Here is a 22,544-nt window from a genome sequence, read left to right as displayed (position 1 = left end):
CTGAGGGTACAAATTCCATTTGGTTAGTAACTTGGCTTTCATATGGTTCCAAGGGCAGGTACAACATAATTTTTGTCTTTATTTCCTTAGTGCCATATAAATATTTGTTGAATTGAACTGAAATATACTCTCTCTAGTCCCTAAAAGTATCAGGTATTCAATGATCATTAGGTAACAACTCCTTGTCCTGTGTGCTTGAATCCTATATAATACTTCTCAATCTCATTAATATGTTAAATTATGTCCAAAAAAGCAAATCATTCCTTATTTCTTTTCCTTTTAGACCTGCTGGTTGGGACAATGAAAAGAAAATAGCTATTTTACATGAAAACTTCACAACAGTAAAACCAGATGATGCATATGAAGACTTCATAGTAAAACCTCCTGTAAGAAAGGTACTAAAACTTACTTATTTTGAAAAGTTTTGCATGGTTGTTCTTAAGAAAATATTTCAAAGAAGAAAATTATGTACAAAATTTTTGATTTCTTATAGATTGTGATGTTATGGAATAAAATTATTGGAATTTGTTTTGAAAAGAAATTTAAATAAGACTTGGACTTCAGTGTCATTTATAAATTGAATTACTAATTAGAATTTAGACTTGGAGATATTATTTAGTATTTTCACCCACCAGATGTATTCTCAGGGTCATAATCATTAGCCACAATTACTTCATATAAAAATAAGTATTTAAACTCAAACTAGTATTGAAGTACATTTGACCTCTCACTAATAACAGTGCTTACATGTGTTGCAGGATAAATTGTTTTCCCAGTTTTTGGAGGCCCAGGGTCAGCCTTTTCTGTGCTAACATTAGGATGCTTACTTTGTAATACAAGATTTTATCAGTATTAAACTTTCTGGAAGCCCTATTTCTGACAAGTTTTTTTTTTAAGTACTTTGAATATTCTTTCATTCTTGTGACTACAGAAAATGTTAAGTTGATTCTTGTCATTAACAGTAACCCGAATTTCATATAGTGTTCCTTAATGGTTTCCTGAGATAGGCAGAGTGAAAGGTAAAGAATATCATCATGTTATAGGTGAGGAACCTAAAGGTGTCTCTGGCTCCATGCCTACTCACCATGGACTTCTGGGCTCTTCCATCACACCATACTGCTGCCTCTCACAATCATCTGGGAATGATTCTTTTATGCTTTTCTAGAGCTCCTGTGTTGTTTAATTTTGCATCAAAGAAATCTATTTTAATTTTTGCCCACTCATGCTTGCCTCAGCTCTTTTTTGTAGCTTTGTTAATGTAATTCTCAGCAAGCTGTGTACAGTAGAGGTCGGCAGTTTGATGTACTGCCCTCTTTCTGTATATGGAAATACTCATTTCATTTAGTATTGGTTAAGTTCAGAATTTTTAAAAAGCTATGAATAAAATCTCTGATATTGCATAAAATTTGAGTTCTATCCAAAATGTGTTAGGCCTTTTCAGTCTTAGCAGCACTCATGAATTTAATAATAATTAGATAACACTTCGAAGTTTATAAACACACATTATGTATATTACCTTATTTGAGTGTCACAGCAACACTAAGGTAGGTACTGTAGGTATTATCCCCATTTTATAGACGGAGATACAGGTTTAGACTTGCCTCTGACCATACAGCTAATAAGTTTTAGAGTTGGGATTTGAACCTGGCTCTTCCTTATCCCATTGCTCTCTCCATGTTGCCATTTTTTAGTCAATTGTTTCATCTTTCCATTTGAGAAGCTTCTCTGAGTTTTGGCTGAAGGTTTGGGTTTCTTTATGTGTAAAGTGACTCCCAGATGCATAGTAAGACTTAAACTCTGTGGGTTTTTTGGAAAATTCTGTGTTACTGATTTGGTGTTTTTGTGCATTTTTGACTAAAATTGAGCATGTTGTTTCACAGTTGGTCCATGATAAAGAATTGGCAGCAGAAGATGAACAAGTTTTTCTAATGAAGCAGCAGGTAATGGCACTGAGAATTCTAAGTCAATTGGCATTGCATTATAAATAGTCACCTTTTGTAGCTCACAACCTCCCTGGGGCATAGGGAGCATGAGTACTATCATCTGTGATTTTTTTGTAAGTATTATACCCTTGAAGTCCTTCTGCAGTCTGTTACAATTGAAATTAAGGTAAACTGAGGCACAACGTTCTGAGCACATTGAATCTATTGGTAAGGCTAACAGTTACCAATAAAAGAGTCTCTTACACTTCAGTCAGTCAAAAGACCATGAGGTAGGGCTTACTAGCCTTCATATAGTTTGGGGAAGTTATAAGGGAACAAAGAACAGGAAGCATAAAACAATATGACTGGTTACAAAATATGAAGAATCATAGATGATGGAAAACAATATGAGTGGATGAAAGTCAGGAATGCACGAACAGCAATAACTCCTTCCAGCTTGTTGCTATGGAAATCCCACTGCATGGTTAGGTAGAGTCACAGCGATAACAGTCCAGAGTTTCTTGAAGGATAGACAGCATTGCACCGCCAATTGTACACGGGCAGTAAGATATATAGAGACGATATATTCCTTTGAATTAAGATGATTTTTGAGATAGTTTAGCTCAGAGAGCAAAGCTGAACTTCTGAACTTGGAGGCAAAAAAGCATGGCGTAGGCAATTTTACAATATATTGGGTCTGATACAGATGTTACAAAATAAAATCAGAATCAGTTTGATTTTCTCAGTTCCCTGCTTTGATCAATGGAATGCATGTTTCCCCTCGATCACTTATCTATAAGCTAATTCTATAGTTTTTTTTTTTAAGTGAGGCAGTTGGGGTTAAGTGACTTGCCCAGAGTCACACAGCTAGGAAGTATTATGTGTCTGAGGCTGGATTTGAACTCAGGTCGTCCTGACTCCAGGGCCGGTGCTCTATCCACTTAACTCTATAAGATCTTTAACATAATCATTACCAATAGGACTCACTAACATAAGATTTTCTGGTGCAAGTTCAGAACACGTGTTAGCACAGCAATTAATTCAGTCTGAAAAGAATAAAAAGACAAGGCAACAAGGGCCCATTTACCCAAGGTGGATAACAGGCTGTTTCTCTGCGACCATGTGAACAGGAAGAGGGATTCCACCAGGAGTCCCCTGAAATGAGTAATTGTGTCTCTGCTATAACTTGTTGAATCTTATGTAGGCCTGTCACAATTTTCCCTGAGCAGTTAACGTAAGAACAACAAGATTGATTAATCATAGCACAAGTCGTAGTAAGAATATCCAAAATCATGGACTAATATTAGAGGGGAGGTTTACATGTCTGCAAGGTAATTTAAGAAAACTCAGCAAACATAGATACTGTGAAGCAAAAAGCCAAAGTAATAAAATAATGATCATCAACGTTAATTAACATTGTCTCATATCCTGGTAACCCACTCTAAATATCCATTTAATTAGCACATTTCATCTTGGATCCCAGATGTCCCATATAGTTGTCTGATTTCTGGAAACATCTCTTGGACATCTAGAATGGGCCTGTTCTCAGAGCAGCTCTGAAGGGAGTTGCTTCTCTGGTTCCGGTTAACTTGTAGAAATTCTTCGATGTCTGCTCACATCTTTTGCAAAACAGATCTCAATACAATTTAGTACAGTCACTTAAATTTTACTTTTCCAATAATTATTTCATATAGTGAAAGCCAGGGCAAACCTTATGATTCTAATCCTATCAAGAGCAGAGCACCAAATTAGGAACCCCTAGTTCATTTGAAACTTGAGAGAATTTAAGTTTTTACATACCTTTTGCTGTTTTCTATCTTTATCTAAACCCTGTACCTGATATAGATACTGCCAGTAACAGGCAGGAAGAATTTTTTTTTTTGGCAGTTGGGGTTAAGTGACTTGCCCAGGGTCACACAGCTAGTAAGTGTCAAGTATGTGGTCTGAGGTCAGATTTGAACTCAGGTCCTCCTAGCTCCAGGGCTGGTGCTGTATCTACTGCACCACTTAGCTGCCCCAGAAGAATCTTTTTAAAAAAAAATCTATAAGGATCTGACTTGTAAAATGAATCCTTCTGGTTAAAGATTTAATATTTACCAAAGTAGACATGTAAGTTAAGGTTAAGAGTACCTTTCTAAATTAGCACTGGCTCCATTATCATTCAACTTTTTAAGATTGGTGTTTATTTGTTTTATTCTTTATTTCGGATTTAAGCCTCATAAAAGGAAAAACGTCAGTTTTATTACTTGTGACTGTCTTGTGGTATAAAGTTAGCAAGTTGTTATGCTGCTATATTTAAGAAATTCAAATAACAACTGAGAAATGAAAAACTAAATATTTAAAAACCTTTTAAAGTAAGTGTTAAAAGAAACCAGAAAATGTTTGGCTTATACAGAGGGTGAACAGTACAATTTTACATATATAAAATCTTGAATGCAATTTCTAGAACTTAGTAGTAGAACATGCTCAAGGCTTGTATATTCCATTAGAATAGTTTACATTTGACATTTATAATCATCTAATCTTGTTGCTTTCTCAAAATTTTCCACTTTAGCAGTCCTTCTGCAGGCCCTCCTTCTAGTGTGGAGGTGCCTCTGGGCCCCCAAAGGCTGTAAGATCTGGCAGATTTCACCTTGGAAAGGCTTCAAGTTGTCCCTGACAACCAGGGTAATGTGAGTTTGGAGGAGAGGCTCCCCAGTACAGAGGTGACCCTAAAGTGGTAGATTGTCCCAGCTGTAGCAGCTTGGGAAGATATCTACTAAGATTTGTATGTTGGCACTGCTGTCTCTTTGTGGAGGGACAAAACCCACAGGGGCAAAATCAAGAAGGTGTAGATTTCCCAAGGTCACCTAGTGTCATACATAACTCAGACTTTAACCCATGCCTTCTGATTCCAGGGTCATTGTATTTTCTGCTATTCCATGCTGCCTTTTAATCATTTATATGATATTCAGTCACTTTAAAAGGAGTATTGAACTATTGTGATCAGTGATCCCACACATAAATTATGACATACAAATAAACTCTGAGTTGCACAGTCTTTAAATTCCACTTGTAACAGAAAGAAGGCATTATGTATGATTACTCACCCCTCGGGAAGAATTTAGAATATACAGTCAAAAACATATGGCTCAAGGAGATAAGGTGGAAAGAGTTCCTTTTAGTTTTCTCCCTTTTTCTTACAAGAATCTGCTGTAGAATAATTGCCATACGTTGCTTTTCAGTAGTAACTGGACAGCCTGGCTTTAGGATTTCTCCAGCTGTCCTCCTCACGTGGATAAAGGAAGGTCGTCTTTTTGTGGGGCTTCCTAGTTTACCAACAGTTTCCTTGAATCAGCCCAGTGAAATAGAGGGTGCTGATATTGTCATCCCTGTATTATAGATGAGAAGAGACCAGTCCTGGCCTTGGGCCTCCTGATTGAGTGCAATTCACACCTCATTACAACTGTTTTCCTCTGGAAACTGCTTGTAGTTGGAAACAAGAAGAGTACAACTCCTGCGGGGATCCAGCAAATCTCTGACCCCGTGACCAAGCTGGAAATGACTTGAGGATTGTCTAGTGAAAGGGAACGAAGGCTCAGAATAGGGGCATGACTGGCCCGGAGGCAGAGCCAAGAGTGGAAGCCAAAGCTCTCCTGAATCTGCAGTGCAGGGCTCAATGTGTTTTAGTTAAGCACATTTCTTAGGAGTTTACCTTGTTTTATTTATGTTAAAATGGCAATTTTGTTTGACAGTAAACTATCAAAGTCCTTTTCTTTGCAGTCCTTCCTTGCCAAGCAGCCAGCCACCCCTACAAGAGCATCAGTGAGTATTGTTTTTGTTACAGTGAAGAAAAATCCTTTTTATAATATGATGAACGGTAGACAAATAGTGCAAAAATTCTAAGTAGTGGTGTTGATCAGGTATATTCCAATGTGAGGTTTTTCATGCTTTGTCATTAGTTATGATGCCTTACATTTGTGTAGGAGTTACAGTGTTTTGATATACTTTCATGTTTATCTGATTTGATCCTCACAATATTCCTTTGAAAACTATGTAAGACAAGTATCATTCTTCCCATTTGGGAGATAAGAAAATTGAATTCCAGCTAGTTGGAACCATGTCAGGAACCAGACTCCAGGTCACTTGGTGGTTTTCAGTCCTGTTCTTTTTTAACTACGTCACACAGACCTCCTTTTAGAATGATCTCCTTTGTATTGATCATAGAATCATTGTTGTAGGATTGTTGCTGTAAAGCAGGAAGGGACTTCCATGGCCTTCTATTCCTCCCTCGTCGTTTTACAGATGAGGAGGACACTGGGGCCCAGAAAGGCTCAGTGATTTGACTAAAATTCCATAGGAAGTATAATTTTTCCAAAATTAAAATGCAAAAGAATATTAATCATTTTCAGAGTTTGCACTCTCTGTAATGTCTGTGCCTTTCAAAGTTCTGTTAACACTAATAACCTCTCTTTGGTCTAAGGAATCTCCTGCTAGAGGGCCTACAGGCTCTCCAAGGACACAGGGCCGAGCTGGACCCGCCAACGTCCCCAGTGCCTCACCAATCACATCTGTCAAGAAGCCCGATCCAAATATTAAAAGTATGTATTTCAGAATTGGCTAGACCTTGATGGTCATCTGGTCTAGTCCTTTCATTTTACAAATGAGAAGAGCAGGACTTACACCCAAGTCTCTTGACTCCCAAATCCAGTGCTTTTTCTGCTACTTTCTTCTGCTGGACTTGAACATTTAACCTGAAGCTGAAAGCGAAACATTTCTAACTCATGGGATTTACAGCTGGAAGAACCTGGAAATCATTTAATTCAGCCTCTCATGTGATGAGAAAATTGGTTTGCTCCCCACTCCCCATAGCCCACTGGAACTCAGCTCCCCAACTCAAGAGACACCCACCAGCCCCAGCCTCCTTTGGGTGGAATTATAGGTGTGCACCACCATGCCCAGAAACACCTTACTGAATAATAATTAATATTTGCTTATTAATTTATTGGTAATAAATAGTATAGCCAAATTTGTTTAATGCTAGACTAGTTATATGGGACTGGGGACTTTTGCAAGATCATATGGTTTATCTGCAGTGCTTTTGGCTGCAAAAGAGATGCTGAGGAGCTTCATAGCATAGTGATAGAAGCCATCGTTTTCTGTGCTGGAGGATTCCAACTTCCATATTTCAAAGATCATGCATTCGTTTGTGTGGTTGCTTACTCTGTGGATGTAGATCACTACCTTTCTATGCCTAACTGGTAAGGTATCTTTCGTAAGTTGCTATGACCAAAAAATTCATTACGGGAACGAGACTCTCCCAACTGGCTAGACTGTGCCTTGAACAATGAATACAGTCTTACTCTAACCTCTTCCAGCCCAGGATCACCTCTAAGCTAGAATGAAGCTTGTGATAAGTCAGATATAACAATGATAACTTAGAGTGTACAAAGCACTTTCTTCACAACACTTCCATAAGGATAGATAGTGCAAGTATTATTATCCTCCTTGTAAAGGTAAGAATACTAGGCTCAGACAGTTTGGTTTGAGTCTCAAAATACCCCTTTGAAGAAGGTAGGACAAATATCGTTATCCCCATTCGGCGGATAAGGAAACTGAGGCTCAAGGCAAAGTGACTTGTTTAAGGTCTCCTGGTTAGTAGGTGGCAGAAATAGAACTCAAATCCTGACGCCATACTCCATATTCTTCTTTGCTGTTCATCGCTGCCTCTCCCTGTGTGTACATTTGTGTCATGCTTAACAAGAATTTAGCAAAAATCTGGTCATGATAGGGCATTAGAGATCCTGAGGATCGAAGAGCCCTGCGTCCTGTGCATGACAGTGTTGGCTGTGCTTGGCTGTGGGTTAAAACCAATAAAAAAAATTGCCACAGCTGCCATGTTTCTGTCTGTCCTGTCACAAAAGCTGCTTTTGCTCACAGCCAGCCTACAGGCAGCCATCCACACAAAAGGCATCGAATCATTCCCCATGTCCATGTGCTCTTGCACTGGTAGACATTGTAGTGTGTAACATAGATCACAAGTTGTGCAGTCAGATGTTTAAGGTCCAAGCTGAAAACGGGTTTCTCTGGTTTTTTGTTTGAATTTCTTTAGATAATGCTGCAAGCGAAGGAGTGTTGGCCAGCTTCTTTAACAGCCTCTTGAGTAAAAAGACCGGCTCTCCTGGGAGTCCTGGAGCTGGAGGAGTCCAAGGCACAGCCAAAAAGTCTGGTACGGAAGGGTCTCCTTTTGTCTGGGGCCGGGGGCTGGGCTGTTTTTGTTGGTTTGGTGTGGAGGTTGCCTGCCGGGGCATTGTTTTGTTGACTGTTCAGTGTTTGATTTGGACCACATCTAGTTATATATGTTCAGGGATATACTGTGTTTTACACAAACTCAACACGGGAAAAATCCAAATTTAACAAAAATGATTACTTTGGCAGTGATTAATCCTACTTTTTAAGAAGGATGTTTCTTTTTACAAAATTATTCACCATTAGAGGATTTAGAGCTAGAAGTAACCTTAGAGATCATGTACTACAACTTCTTGTTTTCTATCAGTGAAGAAAATGAGGTCCCCAGAAAAGTAACTTTTCCGCACACCTAATAAATGGCAGTTTTGAGTTTTGAGCTTTGAACACCAGTCCTTTTGACTTCTGGCTCTGCATGCTCTCCACTACAGTACATTGCATCTAAATTGGGTACATTTGAAATAGCATTTTAATTACTAACATGCTATCTTCTCAAGAATAGACCTGTTGGGTTAGTTGATACAGATACACCTTTAACAAAAGCCACCTTGTTCCAGCAGCTACTGAAGTAGTGAAATCATCTCTTGAAATCTTAAAAAACAGTTTTATTCTCTTCAGGGGAATAGAATACATTGCATCTCTAGGTATTTGCCAACAGAAACAGTCTGAAAAGAGTATGATAGGAAGGAAAACAGAAGTCTCTTTGTTACTTCCTTCAATGAGCAGATTCTGAGAAGGCTGTACCCTGAAGCAGGTTCAAATAATCTTGAGTACTTTTTTGTTGGGTTTTTTGGTTGTTTTTTTGTTGTTGTTGGTTTTTGGTGAGGCAGTCAAGGTTAAGTGACTCATCCAGGGTCACACAGCTAGTTAAATGTCAAGTGTCTGAGGTCGGATTTGAACTCGGGTCCACCTGATTCGAGAGCCCATGTTCTATCCGTTGTGCCAGCTAGCTGCCCCTTGAGTACTTTTTTGGATATGTAATCATTTTTCTTTTCAGTTTTAAGTAGTAATAACAATAGTTCATGTTACTGGAATGCTTTAAGGTTTTGAAGGTGCTTTCATAGTCTTGTGGGGTATAGGTCTAGAAAGGACTTTAAAACTATCTAGTCAGACCCCTTCATTTTACAGATGAAGAAACTGAGGCACAGCTAAAGAAAGTGACTTGCCAAAGGTCACACAGGTGATAGGTTTCAGAGCTCGAGTGTGAATCCAGGTTTCCTTTATCAGTTCTTTATCCAATATACTACCCCAAGGTTTGTATCTAGTTTCATTTGTTTTTTGGTTAGAACAGGCTACATTGAAGTTTTGGGGGTGTTTTTTCTTTTTTATAAATTGCCGTCTATTTACTTTGGGAAAAAGCATTTGAAATTCGGCAGACTAGTCTTGTCTTAATGTTTTCACCATGTCTCCTGGAAAAAATCCACCTCTAATGTTTGACATACAAGTCTAAGCTGGAAAACAGATGCTTGTTAAATTCTTTGGCCTTTTTAAAAAGTGGTTTTGTTTAGAGTTAAAGATAATTCTATAATCTTTAATTTTTAAAATAAGCATTTAAAATAAGTCAGTTGTTTCTAATCCAGCAACAAATAGTAGATGATAAAGAAATACCTTATTTTGCAAGAGAGGAAATTGAGACACAGAGAAGGACAGTGGCTTATTCTGAATGTGTAGTCTATAAGGGGAAGAGCCATTTAGAAACTTGCTTGCCATTTTGTCATTTTTGAACCCATGCATAAAAATAGTACTCCTTTACCTTCCCCAGTAGAATCTGTTGTGATCTGTGCATCATAACTGGCTATTCCTTTCTCATAACTTAAACCCTGTCTTATACCAAAAATCACATTTTTGAGGGAAAAATAATTTATTAATGATAATGACCTTTTAGATTTAAAAGGGATATCTTTTCTCAAATAGTATATTATAGATATATGGTGGTTTTTAAGTAATTCCATTTATTTGGTATCGTGAAGAAAATTTGAAGATTAAAGTATAGAACCACAAGATATAAAATATGAATGTCAAAACTGAAAGGGACCTTGGAAATTCCCTAGTCTAGTGCACCCATTTTACAGAGGAGGAAACACAGCAAGAATGTTAAGTGGTATGCCACAGTCCATAGCTAGTTATTGGCTGAGTGTGGCCTAGGACTCAGATCATGTGATTTTGAGTCCATTGGTCTGTCCATTATATCAATTCACTCATCTGACAATCCCTTTTTTGTTTATGTTAGTCTTGCTGTTGAAATGTAGGAAGCATTTCTAGATTATTCATTTGCATAGCATATATTTATTGTAACTTGAGAGGCTTGGGAAGCAGATCAAGACTGAGGGAATGAGGGAGGCAGCCCAGTGTATGCTAAACTCACATTATTGGGAGGAAGAAATAGGGCAAGTATATTTCCCTGGTCTCCTGTCTCCAGTGTCTCCCTTCTCCAATTCGTCCTCTGCCCAGCTACCAAAATAAGCTTCTGAGATGCGTTTTTGAGCATGTAACTCTTTTGCTCAGAAAACTATCATTAGCTTCTTGTTAATTCTGAGATATAATAGCTCCCTTTGACGTTTAAGGGTCACCACAGACTGTTTACAGCCTACTTATTTAGCCTAACTGTTCCCCTTCATAGGCTGTTCATTCTACCCATATGATTCCTAGCTGTTTCCAGATCTTGTCCTGCTCACTCCTTGGAATGCATTCCCTCTTTATTTCTGTCAGTTGAGTCTTCAAGGCCCACTTCTCATCTGCTACCTTTTCGTGTCTTTCTCCCTCCCCTCCACCAGCACACATATATTCACCACTGAAAGTGATTTTTCCCTCCCTGTGTTTTCCTCGGGCACTTTGTCTGGATGTCTCTTTTGTCCCTGTAACCTTTACAAGTAAAATCCAAACTTTTTTGGCCACACCCCTGTCAATTTTTTGAGTGTGCACCCTCTCCCACCAGAGGTGTATATTCACACGTGAATTATATACAGGTACTACTGTACAAATATATTTTGTATCTTATAGAACATTTACAGAAATAGAAATTTAAAAGGATGAGACAACAGTGAAATATTTTAAATTTTTGAAAATCGTGGCTAAACACTTTGTGACATTTTGGTTTCAAGGTCAGGTTCTAAACTCAGTGTATTTTTATGTTTGGCTTTTAATGGCTGTCATGGCTTTAAAAAAAAGTTACCTCACCAAGACACGTAGACCCAGATGGAAGAATTGCCTTATTGGCTACACAGATTAAATGATGACATTCGTTTTTCAGGCCCATTTACAGGTTATGCAAAGGGTTTTGCTTAAATTTGGCTAGTAAATTACCATCTTCCTTGATGTCTGGGTGGGTGTGGCCTGGATCCCCTAGTGCCAGTGTTTAGGGGAGAAAAGGGCAGTGGCAGGATAGGTGGTGAGGTTTCTGGGTAGGCTGCTTCCTAGGGAGGAGTGGTCTTCATTTACTTAGAAGCTGTCAGATTGGAGGAGGGTGGAGTGGGAAGGAATCTTGGAAGCACATTGTGGATCTGAGAGACTTTTAGTGTTTTTTTGGTTTTGTTTTTTGTTTTTTTTGCTAGGCAGTGGGGTTCAGTGGCTTGCCCAGGGTCACACAGCTAGTAAGTGTCAAGTGTCTGAGGCCGGATTTGAACTCAGGTCCTCCTGAGTCCAAGGCCGGAGCTTTCTCCACTACACCACCTAGCTGCGCCTCCGAGAGACTTTCAGGCACGACTCCTTGAGCCCCACACTTGCTGGTGGCAGTTGCTGTCCCTTCCTCTTGCTCGTGCTGCCGCTGCTGCGATTTGCACTGGTTTTGCCAGCCATTATATCTGCTCTTCTCTCTCAGCATTCTTTATTTTTTCAGTTTTGAATTCTAAATTCTCCCTCTTGCCCCTCCGCCACCCATTGAGAAGGTGAGCAATATGATATCACTTATACACGTGAAGTCTTGCAAAACTTATTTCCATGTTAGTCATACTGCTTAAAAAAAAGGCAAGTAAAATAAAATGGAAAAAATCTTCTTTGCTCTGCATTCAGAGTTCATCAGTGCTCTCTGGAGGTGGATAGCATTTTTCATCATTGGTCCTGTGGAGTTATGTTGGAGCATTGTCCTGATCAGAGTAGCCAGGTCATTCACAGTTGATCATTGCACAGTGTTGCTGTTACTGTGTACAGTGTTCTGCCTCTGCTCCCTTCACTTTGCATCAGTTCATCTAGGTCTTCCCAGGTTTTTCTGAAACCCTCCTGCTCATCCTTTCTTACAGCACAAATAGTATTCCGTCACAGTCATATACCACAGCTTGTTCAGCCATTCCCCAATTGATGGGCATCCCTTCAGTTTCCAGTTCTTTTGTGACTGCTCTTCTTGAATTCACTTTGCTACAGTTCCTCCTGAGGGCAATGGAAAGGAGACTGGCAGGGGCCACGACACTTCTCCAGATGCTTCTCAAAAAAGCATTTCCCCCCTCTTGGGCCTACCTGGCTCTCTGGGCCCATGGAGGACCTCTCCCTGCTCCTGAAATTCTTTGTGGCATGTCCTATCTGTCCCAGGTTGTGAAGCAACTATCTTACCCATCTTCTCCTGTGGATGAGGCCCTGAAAGAATTCCTGTTTGGGCAAACAGGCAGTCCCCTTTGCAGCCTGAGCCTCTCCAAATTTCTGAGGGGTGGTGCTAGATGCACAGGAATCATTCATCTCATTCATCCTGTGCTGAGGACTAGGTACAGACAGAGTCCTTACTCTGCAGGAAGGAAGTGTCTGCCTGTCCCTGTGGCATACTGGGCTGCCCCTGGGGTCTAGGTGGTAGGCAGAGCCTGAGAAGAGGACTCTTTTTTTTTTTTTTTTAAATTTTTAAGAGAGGAGGACTCTTGAGGTGTGTGCTGCTGCTACAGTGGGAACAGAGCATTGAATGCATGTAGTTGAGCAGGGAATGATTGTTGGGGAAGCTTGTGAGGTGCTTACTGTCCAGTGTGCCTCAGGTGCAGGCAGAGGGAAGAATGAGGGTGAAGGAGAGAGCAGATGCTAGGGGAAAGAGCATCTGAGCCAGGCTGTAAGCAGCTGCAAATGCAACAGCTGTGTTCTGTCCTCAGTTCTAATGCTTTGTTTGCAAATGCTGGGAGGGCCTCTTGAGTGCATACCACCCTACTTTGGAGACCCCTATTTTATACGGTCTGGCTTGTGTCATCCTTAGTGGTATACACATCAGAGCCTGCTTTTTGGATTGCAAGATTCTTGAGGGCAGTGATTGCAGCATTTATACCCACTAGCTGATGTTATATTGAGCATTTGGTAATGCGGATGGAGTTGGTGTTCAGTGTCCATTGGTGAGAAAAATGGTTTCCAAAAATGACATGACAACATTTGGTGAAAATCGATAAAGATTTTTGAGCAAACTTAAAAAAAAAAAAAAGGACATCCTGTCTTTGCTGGCAGCGAGGAGCAGAGAGTGCCTTGGGATTAGAGTTCAGAGGGAGCTGAGTTAGGATTCCTTACCTTCCCTGTTAACATTACCAGAGACCATTAGGAGAAGAAGATTGCCTTTATGATATCTTTTTCCCCCTCTCCAAGGTTACACTTGTTGGTTATTTAAAAATAGTAACTTAAAATACTTTATTTTCATTACTTTTTAGGACAAAAGACTGTTTTGACAAATGTTCAAGAAGAGCTGGACCGAATGACTCGCAAGCCTGACTCTGTGGTAACAGCAAACTCATCGACAGAAAATGAAGCTTGATAGTACTTAAACATACCTGTGTAAATGACCAAATAACTCTGTATATTGATCTGACAAGACCAGGATTTTTTCTGATACAGCCCATGCTATCAGTTTTTCTTGGGGCAGGGGAGATTGAACTTTAAAAAAAAAAAAACACGTATACACAACCAACCAACTTCTTTGGTTTGTCCAAGTGTAAAATGCACATTCAGGAAGTTTGCCTAGAAAAATCCCTGTGTTTCAGATAACCCCTTAGAATTCAGATAGGATAGCCTTGGTGGGAAGTGGGAGAAGCTACCTTTCTTTGACGTGGGCAACACCAAGGAACCAACCGCAGAATTTCTATCCAAGTGAAGCTAATGGTGACGTGCAAGGACAGAAGGAGGGACCAACTTTCAGATAGTTGCTAGAGTCCAAGCACTTGTGTGTTAACCAGTTCCTTTGTGCCTGGAAAGAAGGTGCAGGTGGCAGCAGAGTCCAGGAGGGCGAAGAAGGTCTAAAGAGAGAGGATGAGATTGGATACCAGAGGAAAACCGAATGTGGATGAGATGGAGGAAGACAGAAGGACAGTCAGTGTTACCAAACCTGTGTGTTCAGTAGGAGTCTAATAATCACTGTTAAAGACAAATTAGAGAAAAGTCTAAACTAAACACTAAACATCATGGGAATTAATTATTCTTGTCATGAATCATGTCTTTAGTTTTTAAAAGATGTATAAAATGTGGGATTTCTCTTCAGTGTACCTGATGCAGGGGGGAAATTACTCCAGCTTGCTTAGATCCAAGTACCTGGCACATTGTGGAATGGCTTAGAAGGTACTTGGACTTAATGTGCACTGTAATGCAGACAGTCACTGTTTGGCTTTAGTTTAAATATGGAATTATTTAATTTTAAATTGTATTTTCTAATAGTTACTGCCTTGGTTTTTTTTTATTTTATTTTATTTTTTATTTTTTTTTAATACCAACAGGCTGGCCTATTAATAGAATAATGGGTGGCATATCATTTTCCCATAATGAAATATGCTACAGAATGTTTTAGAGAGATTTTTAATAATTGCACTCTGGCTACTAAGCTAGCATGGATTCCTGCCTTATGGTTAGTGGAAACCTTCAAAGGTTTTCTTTGAAAGATTTCGCCCCAACTCACTAGTCTGCTCTGCAGCTATTTAAGATGGAGAATCTGTGTGAATATTGCACATTGGAAATGGAGATAATTATTTTCTTTTGTGTTTTCCTGAAAACGTAGCATTTTTTCTTATGGAAAGATGACTTTCAGTTATCTCCCAACATAAAATACACACACACACACACACACACACACACACACACACACACACACACACACATACACGATATAGGTGTGTGTTTGTGTGTATATATAGATATTCAAGTCCATAATCTCATCACAACAACATATGTGACATAGGAGATGTCTAGTTTTCAGATGGCACTTTTTATTTCATGAGTGATAAGGATCATTTAGATATTAAAACACTACCATGAATTTCATGGACACAGCATTTTTGTTGTCAAACTGAAGGGGGAGAAAAACCACAATTTTAATTATGCTGAGTTTACTTTTTATGGAGATGAAGTTGTTAGTTTTTACAATGTCTGAGCATAACATCCCTGATCCATATATGTGTGTATGTGTGTGTGTATGTGTGTATATATATATATACATATATATATGTGTGTGTGTGTGTGTATATATATATATATGCATATATATCATTACTTATACCTTCCATGTTATATTGACCACTAATAGGAATCCAGGAATAATTTTAAATCCTGTTCTATCAGGAGACTGACCTTTATTGTATTTTGTAACTGTCTCAACACTGCTAACTAGAAAACTAAGAGCATTTACTTGCCTCTTTGACAAATGTTAAACTAAAAGCCTTTTTCTTGTGCCATTTATATTGTTGGGAATACAGTATATGTTTTGTTTTTGTTTTTTTAACATTTTAAAAAATTGTACTGTGGCCTCAAGTTACAAAGTTGCCTAGGTAAACACTTGTGAACTGACTGTGGGTTGAAGGTTGATGTAAGATGTCTTCAGAGGGATACATGCTGGGAGCAAGTGAATATTGGAAAGGCTCTGACCATGCCATCAGTAGTCATTGCTTCCTGTCCCAGCAGTATCTGGAAAACTTTAGCAGCAAGAAGGAATTATTGGAAATGTGTATGTTTATTATTGTCGCAGTATGGTTTTTAAAATTAGCACAATGGTATTTTGGTTTTTTTTATTTGTCATTTTAACTGATAAGCACTTTCGGTATCAATCTAATGTATCTTCATTATTTGTCATAAGATTGTTGAAAATATTGAGCAAAAGCTCCTAACATCCCAGTCTTGTAAAAGAAGGTTTCTCGTGGAACCGTTTTATGCCAGTTCTTTGTTGCAAGTGAGTGCTCCTAGTGTCAGAAGAAGCTTGTCAGTAACTTGGTGTGCTCAGTGGTTGCCAAAGTCAGCCAGCTTTGGGCAGCTGCCAAGTATTTTTTGTTCCTGTTGTTTTCCTGTTTTGGGTGTCACCAAATATTGGAACCAAAGGCCAAGTAGCAAGCAGCCTTTACTTTATTTTCTCTGAAGAATACGCTTGTGTGGTAGACTGTTAAAAACTCCTCAGTGACTATTTACACATGCGCATTCTAGTGGTTACATCTGCTGTTCCTGTTTAAAGCCGAAAATGAGTCATAGAGAAAGGCCTAGAATTGGCCTATCACAAGAACACTGCAGACAAGCTGCGTAAGTTTTGTTCTTTTTCACTTAAAGCTTGCGCTGTTTCTGATTGACATCTTAAAACCAACATTAAACTGTCATATTTTATTTAATTAAGTGGGAAGTGACTGCTCTGTACATCATGAATCTAACAATATACACGCTGTAATTCACTGTCCTGTACACTAAGTTTCATCGATCTTTTTTAACCTACAGTTAGAATGGCAGATTATCAGCCACAAATCTTAATCCAGTTGTATGGCTTTAACCAGGTGCAGTATGCAGTCATGTGGAATCTCGCTTTCTAGTGCTGGCAAAATGGAGATGTCTCTAATTACTGGCTTCAATAAACACGAATCCAGACTGCTGGCATTGCTTTGTGATTTTGTTTCTTGCATATCTGATTGGGAAGGAGTAAAATTACAAAGGAGAATAGCATTCTAGAGTTAGAAGGACTGTCAGAGGTCATAGAGCCCCACCCACACCTGAGCAGGACCCATACATCATTAGATCCAGAAATAACGGAGATCATCCAGTTCTGGCTTCTCATTTTAAAAATGAGGAAATTAAGGTCTAGAATTCTGGTACCTGCTTAAGGTCACTCATAGAAGTGGCAGTGTTGTCTGAGCCCAGGACTTCTGACTTCACATCCAGAACTATTGCCATATTGTGGGATAAATTTAATTCTCACACTCCGTCCATCTTGTCACATTTCTTCTTCCTGCAGTCACAGAAATTTGACTTCCCCAAAAGACACAACATCCCTGGCTGCCCTCTCCAGTGCTGGAGGTGTCTTTTCTTGTTCCCTCTTACACATGGCATGATACTGGTGCCCACGCCTACTTCCACTTTCCCTCTACCACCATTAGTCAGCAATGTCTTCTCAGAGGTTCACTCCATCTAGATATATTGTTCTATGCAACAGATCCTGGTTGCAGTTCCCTACTGGCTGCCCCTTGTCACCACTCATCCCCTTCCAAACCTTAATCTTGCTGTTCACTTTCAGTCCTACTTACATTCTAAGTGCCACCAGAAGAGGTCAGCAGCTTGCTTGCTGGGTCCACTACACATTGGTTATTGTGGTCCAGTTCTTTACTCTTCCCTGTTGACTTTATCACATACCCTGTGTTTGTTACAGACCTATCCACAAGCTCCCTCACTTCCCTCCCCCTAATATCCACCTCTCATCACAACAAAAGATCTTGCCTCTTAATTTACTGGGGGGAAAATGAGCCTGTTTCAAGCTCTCCTATCCCTCATCATCTCTACCTGCCACCATTTCTGTCTGTTTCCATCTTCCCTGGTAGCTTGCTTCTTGGATAGTCCTCTCTCTAATTTTCAGTCTTGTTCCGTAAGCTGAGTCCCTGCTTTCTACAGTCGTGCTCTATCCCTGCCATCCTTCATCTTCCCTCAATAATAACATTTCCTAAAACTGTCATTTTATTACCTCCCTTTCACTGCCAGACTCCTCGAAGAGGCTGTCTGTGCTGATTGCTTCTGCTTCCTTCCTTCCTTCCTACACACTTCTCAATCCAGCTTACATCCTGGATAGGTTCTAAAACTGCTGTCTCCAAGGTTATGAGCAATCTAATGACTTTTCTTAGCGCTCAACCTTAAAAATTTTTTTTTTACAAATTTTTATTGATGTCTTTTTTTTTTAACGTGACCAGTGTCCTTTCCCCTCCCTACCAGAGAGCCATCCCATATGATAAATAATATTTAAAGGGAAAAAGAAAAAAAAACACTGATCAATACATTAAAAAAAACCCTGAAAATAAATGCAAAGTACCATACCCGTAGGCCTCTCTTCTCTGCAAAGAAATGAGGTGGAGATGTCATATCTCTTCTTTGGAACCATGCTCATTCTGAGTTTGCAATAATTCACTTTTGATTGTTTTGTGATTCTTTCCATTTGCATTGTTGTAATTATGTATATTTTTGGGGAGGGCCTCTGTGTACTTTGCTGTGCATCAGATTATATAACTCTTCCCATACTTCTCTGTAATCATCCTATTTGTAATTTCTTATGGCACAGTAATATTCCATTACATTCGTATACCACAATTTATTTTAATTGATGGACATCTACTTTATTTCCAATCCTTTGGTACTACAAAAAGTGATGCTATAAATATTTCTGGGGGACTTCCTTATCAATGAATTCCTTGGGGTATAAGCCCAGTAGTAGGATCTCTAGGTCAAAGGGTGTGGACATTTTACTCACTTTATTTGCATAATTCCAAATTGTTTTCCATAATGGTCATTACTGCTTCACAGTTCCAGCAGCAGTCCCCTAGTGCATCTCTCTTCCTACAAACCCCTCCAACGTTGACTATTCCCATTAGTGTTGAGTTTTGTGCTGTTGGTTGGGGTTCTTTTGATTATATTTCTCCTATTAATGATTTGGAGCAGTATTTCATTTGGTTGTTAATAGTTCGCAGTTCTTTTGAAAACTGTTCTCAACCTTAGACTGTGTATGTATTCCCTTAGGCTTTTCTGTCTTTTATATAAACAACATATTCATACATATATGTTTGTGTATACACACACACATACACATATATTAATTAATTTTAATTAATTAATACCAAACCTTTATCTGAGGAATTTGACACAAAGGTTTGTTTTTTTTTTCCTATTTGCTTTCCTTACCCTGATTACATTAATTTTGTTGAGGGAAATCCGTAAGAGAAGGACAGTGATGAAAAATCACTGGTAGCTTAGAAGGCTTATGCTGTTTCAAAGTGAAGGTGGCACTTGACTTGGGCCTGTAAGTGTAGGCATAAATTAGAAGATGGAAGGTGGGAATATTCAGTAGGTATTCCCTTCTTTGGAAAGATGCCTGAATCACCTTTTTGATGTGTTCATCTGCCTCCTTATTAATAAATATTAATAATGTCTTCCCTGAATATATTTGTAAAATATTGACGTTCATACAGCTTTATTGGATTAATATTGATTAATTCTTCCCTCATAAGTATAAAAATCTCCAGTAACCGTCACGGACTGGCACTTAAGAGTTATGATGTCATGAGACATGTTAGTCTTAAAGTCTAGAAACCTAGGTTCATGTCCTAGCCCTGAGACCTTAGCTATGTGATCATGTGTATTGCCCCATCAATACAATGGGGATAATACCTGTGTTAGCCATCTCACAGAATTGTTGCACAGAAAGCATTTTCTGAACCTTAATGTGCTACAGAACATACCTTTATCTGTTTAGAAGTTTAGATGCCTCTACATCCTCTACCCTTCATCTGTTACCCTTCCTCTCAACAATCCACTTAGACATTGTTGCATATTATATTAACTATGTATGTATTCCCTTACCAGACCGTAAGCTCCCAAAAGGCAGGGGCTGCTTCTTATCTAAACTTACCTAAAGGGAGTATTCTACATCCACCCCACCCAATACCCTGCACACAGAAGGTACTTAGTAATTGTTTTATAGAATTATAGAGCTCAAAGGGATTAATCAATTTACCTCTTAGGGTTTAGATAGAGATTCTCAACCTTTTTTGTGTGTCCTAGCCCCCCTCTGACAATCCGGTGAAGCCTGTGGATCGCCTCAAAATAATGTTTCAAAATAAAAGTACATAGGATTACAAAGGAAACCAACTGGATTGAAATATAATTATTTTACATGTGTATTTTACATATCACATTTTATAAAAGTTGAAATCTACAGAGATTTAAAATTTCTAAAATGCTGTGAGTATACTATCTTATTTGGTCCTCGTAACAACCCCATGAGGCATTACGGGTTCCCAAAGGGAACCAAGGAGCATTGCTGACACAAATGTCCACTTTATCATCTCTGTAACATTGATTTAGAATGGTCTCCTTATTCGCCTCTGCCTATTACAAGTCTTGGATTCCTTCAAGACTCCTCTCAGAAACCACCTTCTGCAGGAAGCCTTCCCCGTTTCCTCATTCTAGAGTCTTCCTGTCTAAGATTATCATCCATCTTTCAAACTATTTTTCAAAAACAAGTTTACAGTTGTCCTTTTCCCCCCACCCCCCCACCCCTCCATGCACACTTGAGGGTAAGGACTATCTTTTTTAAAAAATTAAGTTATTTTATTCCAATGACATGTAAAAACAATTTATAACATTTTTTCCTTAATTTTGAGTTCCAAATTCCCTCCCTCTCCCCTCATTGAGAAAGCAAGCAGTTTTATATATGTTATACAAGTGCTGTCATACAAAGCATATTTCCGTATTAGTCATGTTGCGAAGGAAACAAAGACCCCCCCCCAAAAAAAAATAACAAAAAAAGTATGCTTCGATCTGCATTCAGACTCCATCAGTTCTTTTTCTGGAGATGGGTAGCATCTTTTTCACCATAAGACCTTCAGAATTATCTTGGATCATTGTATTGCTAAGAATAGCTAAGTCATTCACAGTTCATCATCGTACAATATTGCTTTTACTATGTTCGATGTTCTCCTGGTTCTGCTTATTTCACTTTGCATCAGTTCATGTAAGTCCAGTTTTTCTGGAATCATCCTGCTCATCATTTCTTCACAGCACAATAGTATTCCATCACAGTCTTGTACCTCAGCTTGTTCAGCCATCCTCAGTTTCCATGTAGAGACTGTCTTTTGCCTTTCTTTGTATCCCCAGGGCTTATTGACTAACTTCAGGGTTTGTTAAGAACCTCTGGATTAAGGGGTGATGATCAGGTTTCCACATTTCCTACCATATCCAATACTCTCCAACTCAGTTTCTTAATAATGTTTAAATAGTGCTCTTATAGTTACAAACTATTTTGTATATATTTCTATACATGGTTTTCTTTGACCTCCTGGTAAAGTCAGTACTGCAAATGGCACCTCCATTACTTATTCTTCGTTTTGGAGAAATGAAGTAATTTGCCCCAACAACATTGTACTATTCCTCACTGACACCATTCTGTCCTCATCCTTGGTCAGCTCATGGCCCTTGCCTTCACCCAACTCAAAATACTTCCAAGGAAACACCTGACAGATAATTTCTTTACCTATGATGTGGCCTCTTAATCATACCACGTTATTTTTCAGATAGCTAGCTGTCACAGTGGATAGAGCACTGGACATGGAGTCAGGAAGACCTGAGTTCAAAACTTGCCTCAGGCCTTTAGTAATTGGGTGACCCTGGGCAAGTCACAACCTTTCTCAGAGTCAGTTCCCATATCTGTTAAACTTCCCAGACCTCCATAACCAGAAAATTGGGAGCACAAGTTAAAGTGCAACTGGTGACCAGGTGACATCAAGAGGGAGCCAGAAGATGGAGGGACTGAGAAAAGAAAAGGTTCAGGATGAAAGCTTGCTTATTAATTATACAGTAAGTGTTCCAGAGAGCACAAAGGAAAGGACAGATAGGTCTGGAGTGGGGTGTTATGTGGGGGGGGGGGGGGGGGGCAGTGGGTAAGGTTAAGGAGGATGGAATTAAGGGATTGAGTGGTTGGAATGACAAATGAAAATGCAGTAAAAGCTATAGCTACTTTACCTGAGAGGGGTGGGAGGAAGGATTGATTGGTGGTTGTCCTTTGTTCTCAAAGAGGACCAAAATGATATCGCTAGAGTCAAGTTAGAGTGTGTCTGACTGTGGCCGATCAGACCGATAGGAGCTTGGAATGCTCTGCCACAGGTCGGGCACAAATAGTCCATGTGAACATTTGGGGTGGATTCTCTGAATCTGTGCATCTCATATTTCTTTTCAGCTACTTCAGTTCTGTTTTGCTCATAGAGCACCGCACCTTCTCTGGTGAGGGCACGCCATGCTGGGCAGTCCTGGGACAGTGTTCCCCAGATTTGTTCTGTTAAACTTGGACTCGGTCAAAGGGCTACACTTGAGGACTTAGAGGCCCACATGTGGCCTCAGAGCCCACAGGTTCCCCACCCCTGAAGACCTGCCGTTCAGTTCCAGGTTTGGATACATACCAATAATAGCTAACAAACAGTGCTCTGTGGTTTATAAAGTATTTTATACATACTGTCTCAA

General features: G+C 39.3%; 1 protein-coding gene across 1 annotated transcript in view; it reads left to right on the top strand.

Annotated features, from left to right (window-relative positions):
- The window catches only part of LOC114027882 (cytoplasmic dynein 1 light intermediate chain 2), a 52,616-nt gene extending 35,685 nt beyond the window's left edge, over positions 1 to 16,931 (top strand). Inside the window, exons 8-13 of the mRNA XM_027842055.1 lie at positions 284 to 395; positions 1,881 to 1,940; positions 5,685 to 5,726; positions 6,385 to 6,502; positions 8,014 to 8,130; positions 13,748 to 16,931. Coding sequence (XP_027697856.1) covers positions 284 to 395; positions 1,881 to 1,940; positions 5,685 to 5,726; positions 6,385 to 6,502; positions 8,014 to 8,130; positions 13,748 to 13,851 — 553 coding nt within the window. The 3' untranslated portion in view covers positions 13,852 to 16,931. The remainder of the gene's footprint in view (positions 1 to 283; positions 396 to 1,880; positions 1,941 to 5,684; positions 5,727 to 6,384; positions 6,503 to 8,013; positions 8,131 to 13,747) is intronic.
- Positions 16,932 to 22,544: the final 5,613 nt, after the last annotated feature.

Source organism: Vombatus ursinus, unplaced genomic scaffold (assembly GCF_900497805.2).
Source record: "Vombatus ursinus unplaced genomic scaffold, bare-nosed wombat genome assembly UNPS02014864.1, whole genome shotgun sequence".
Lineage (NCBI taxonomy): Eukaryota > Metazoa > Chordata > Mammalia > Diprotodontia > Vombatidae > Vombatus > Vombatus ursinus.
Note: the sequence above shows the minus strand (reverse complement) of the source record. Positions and strands in the feature narration are given on the sequence as shown.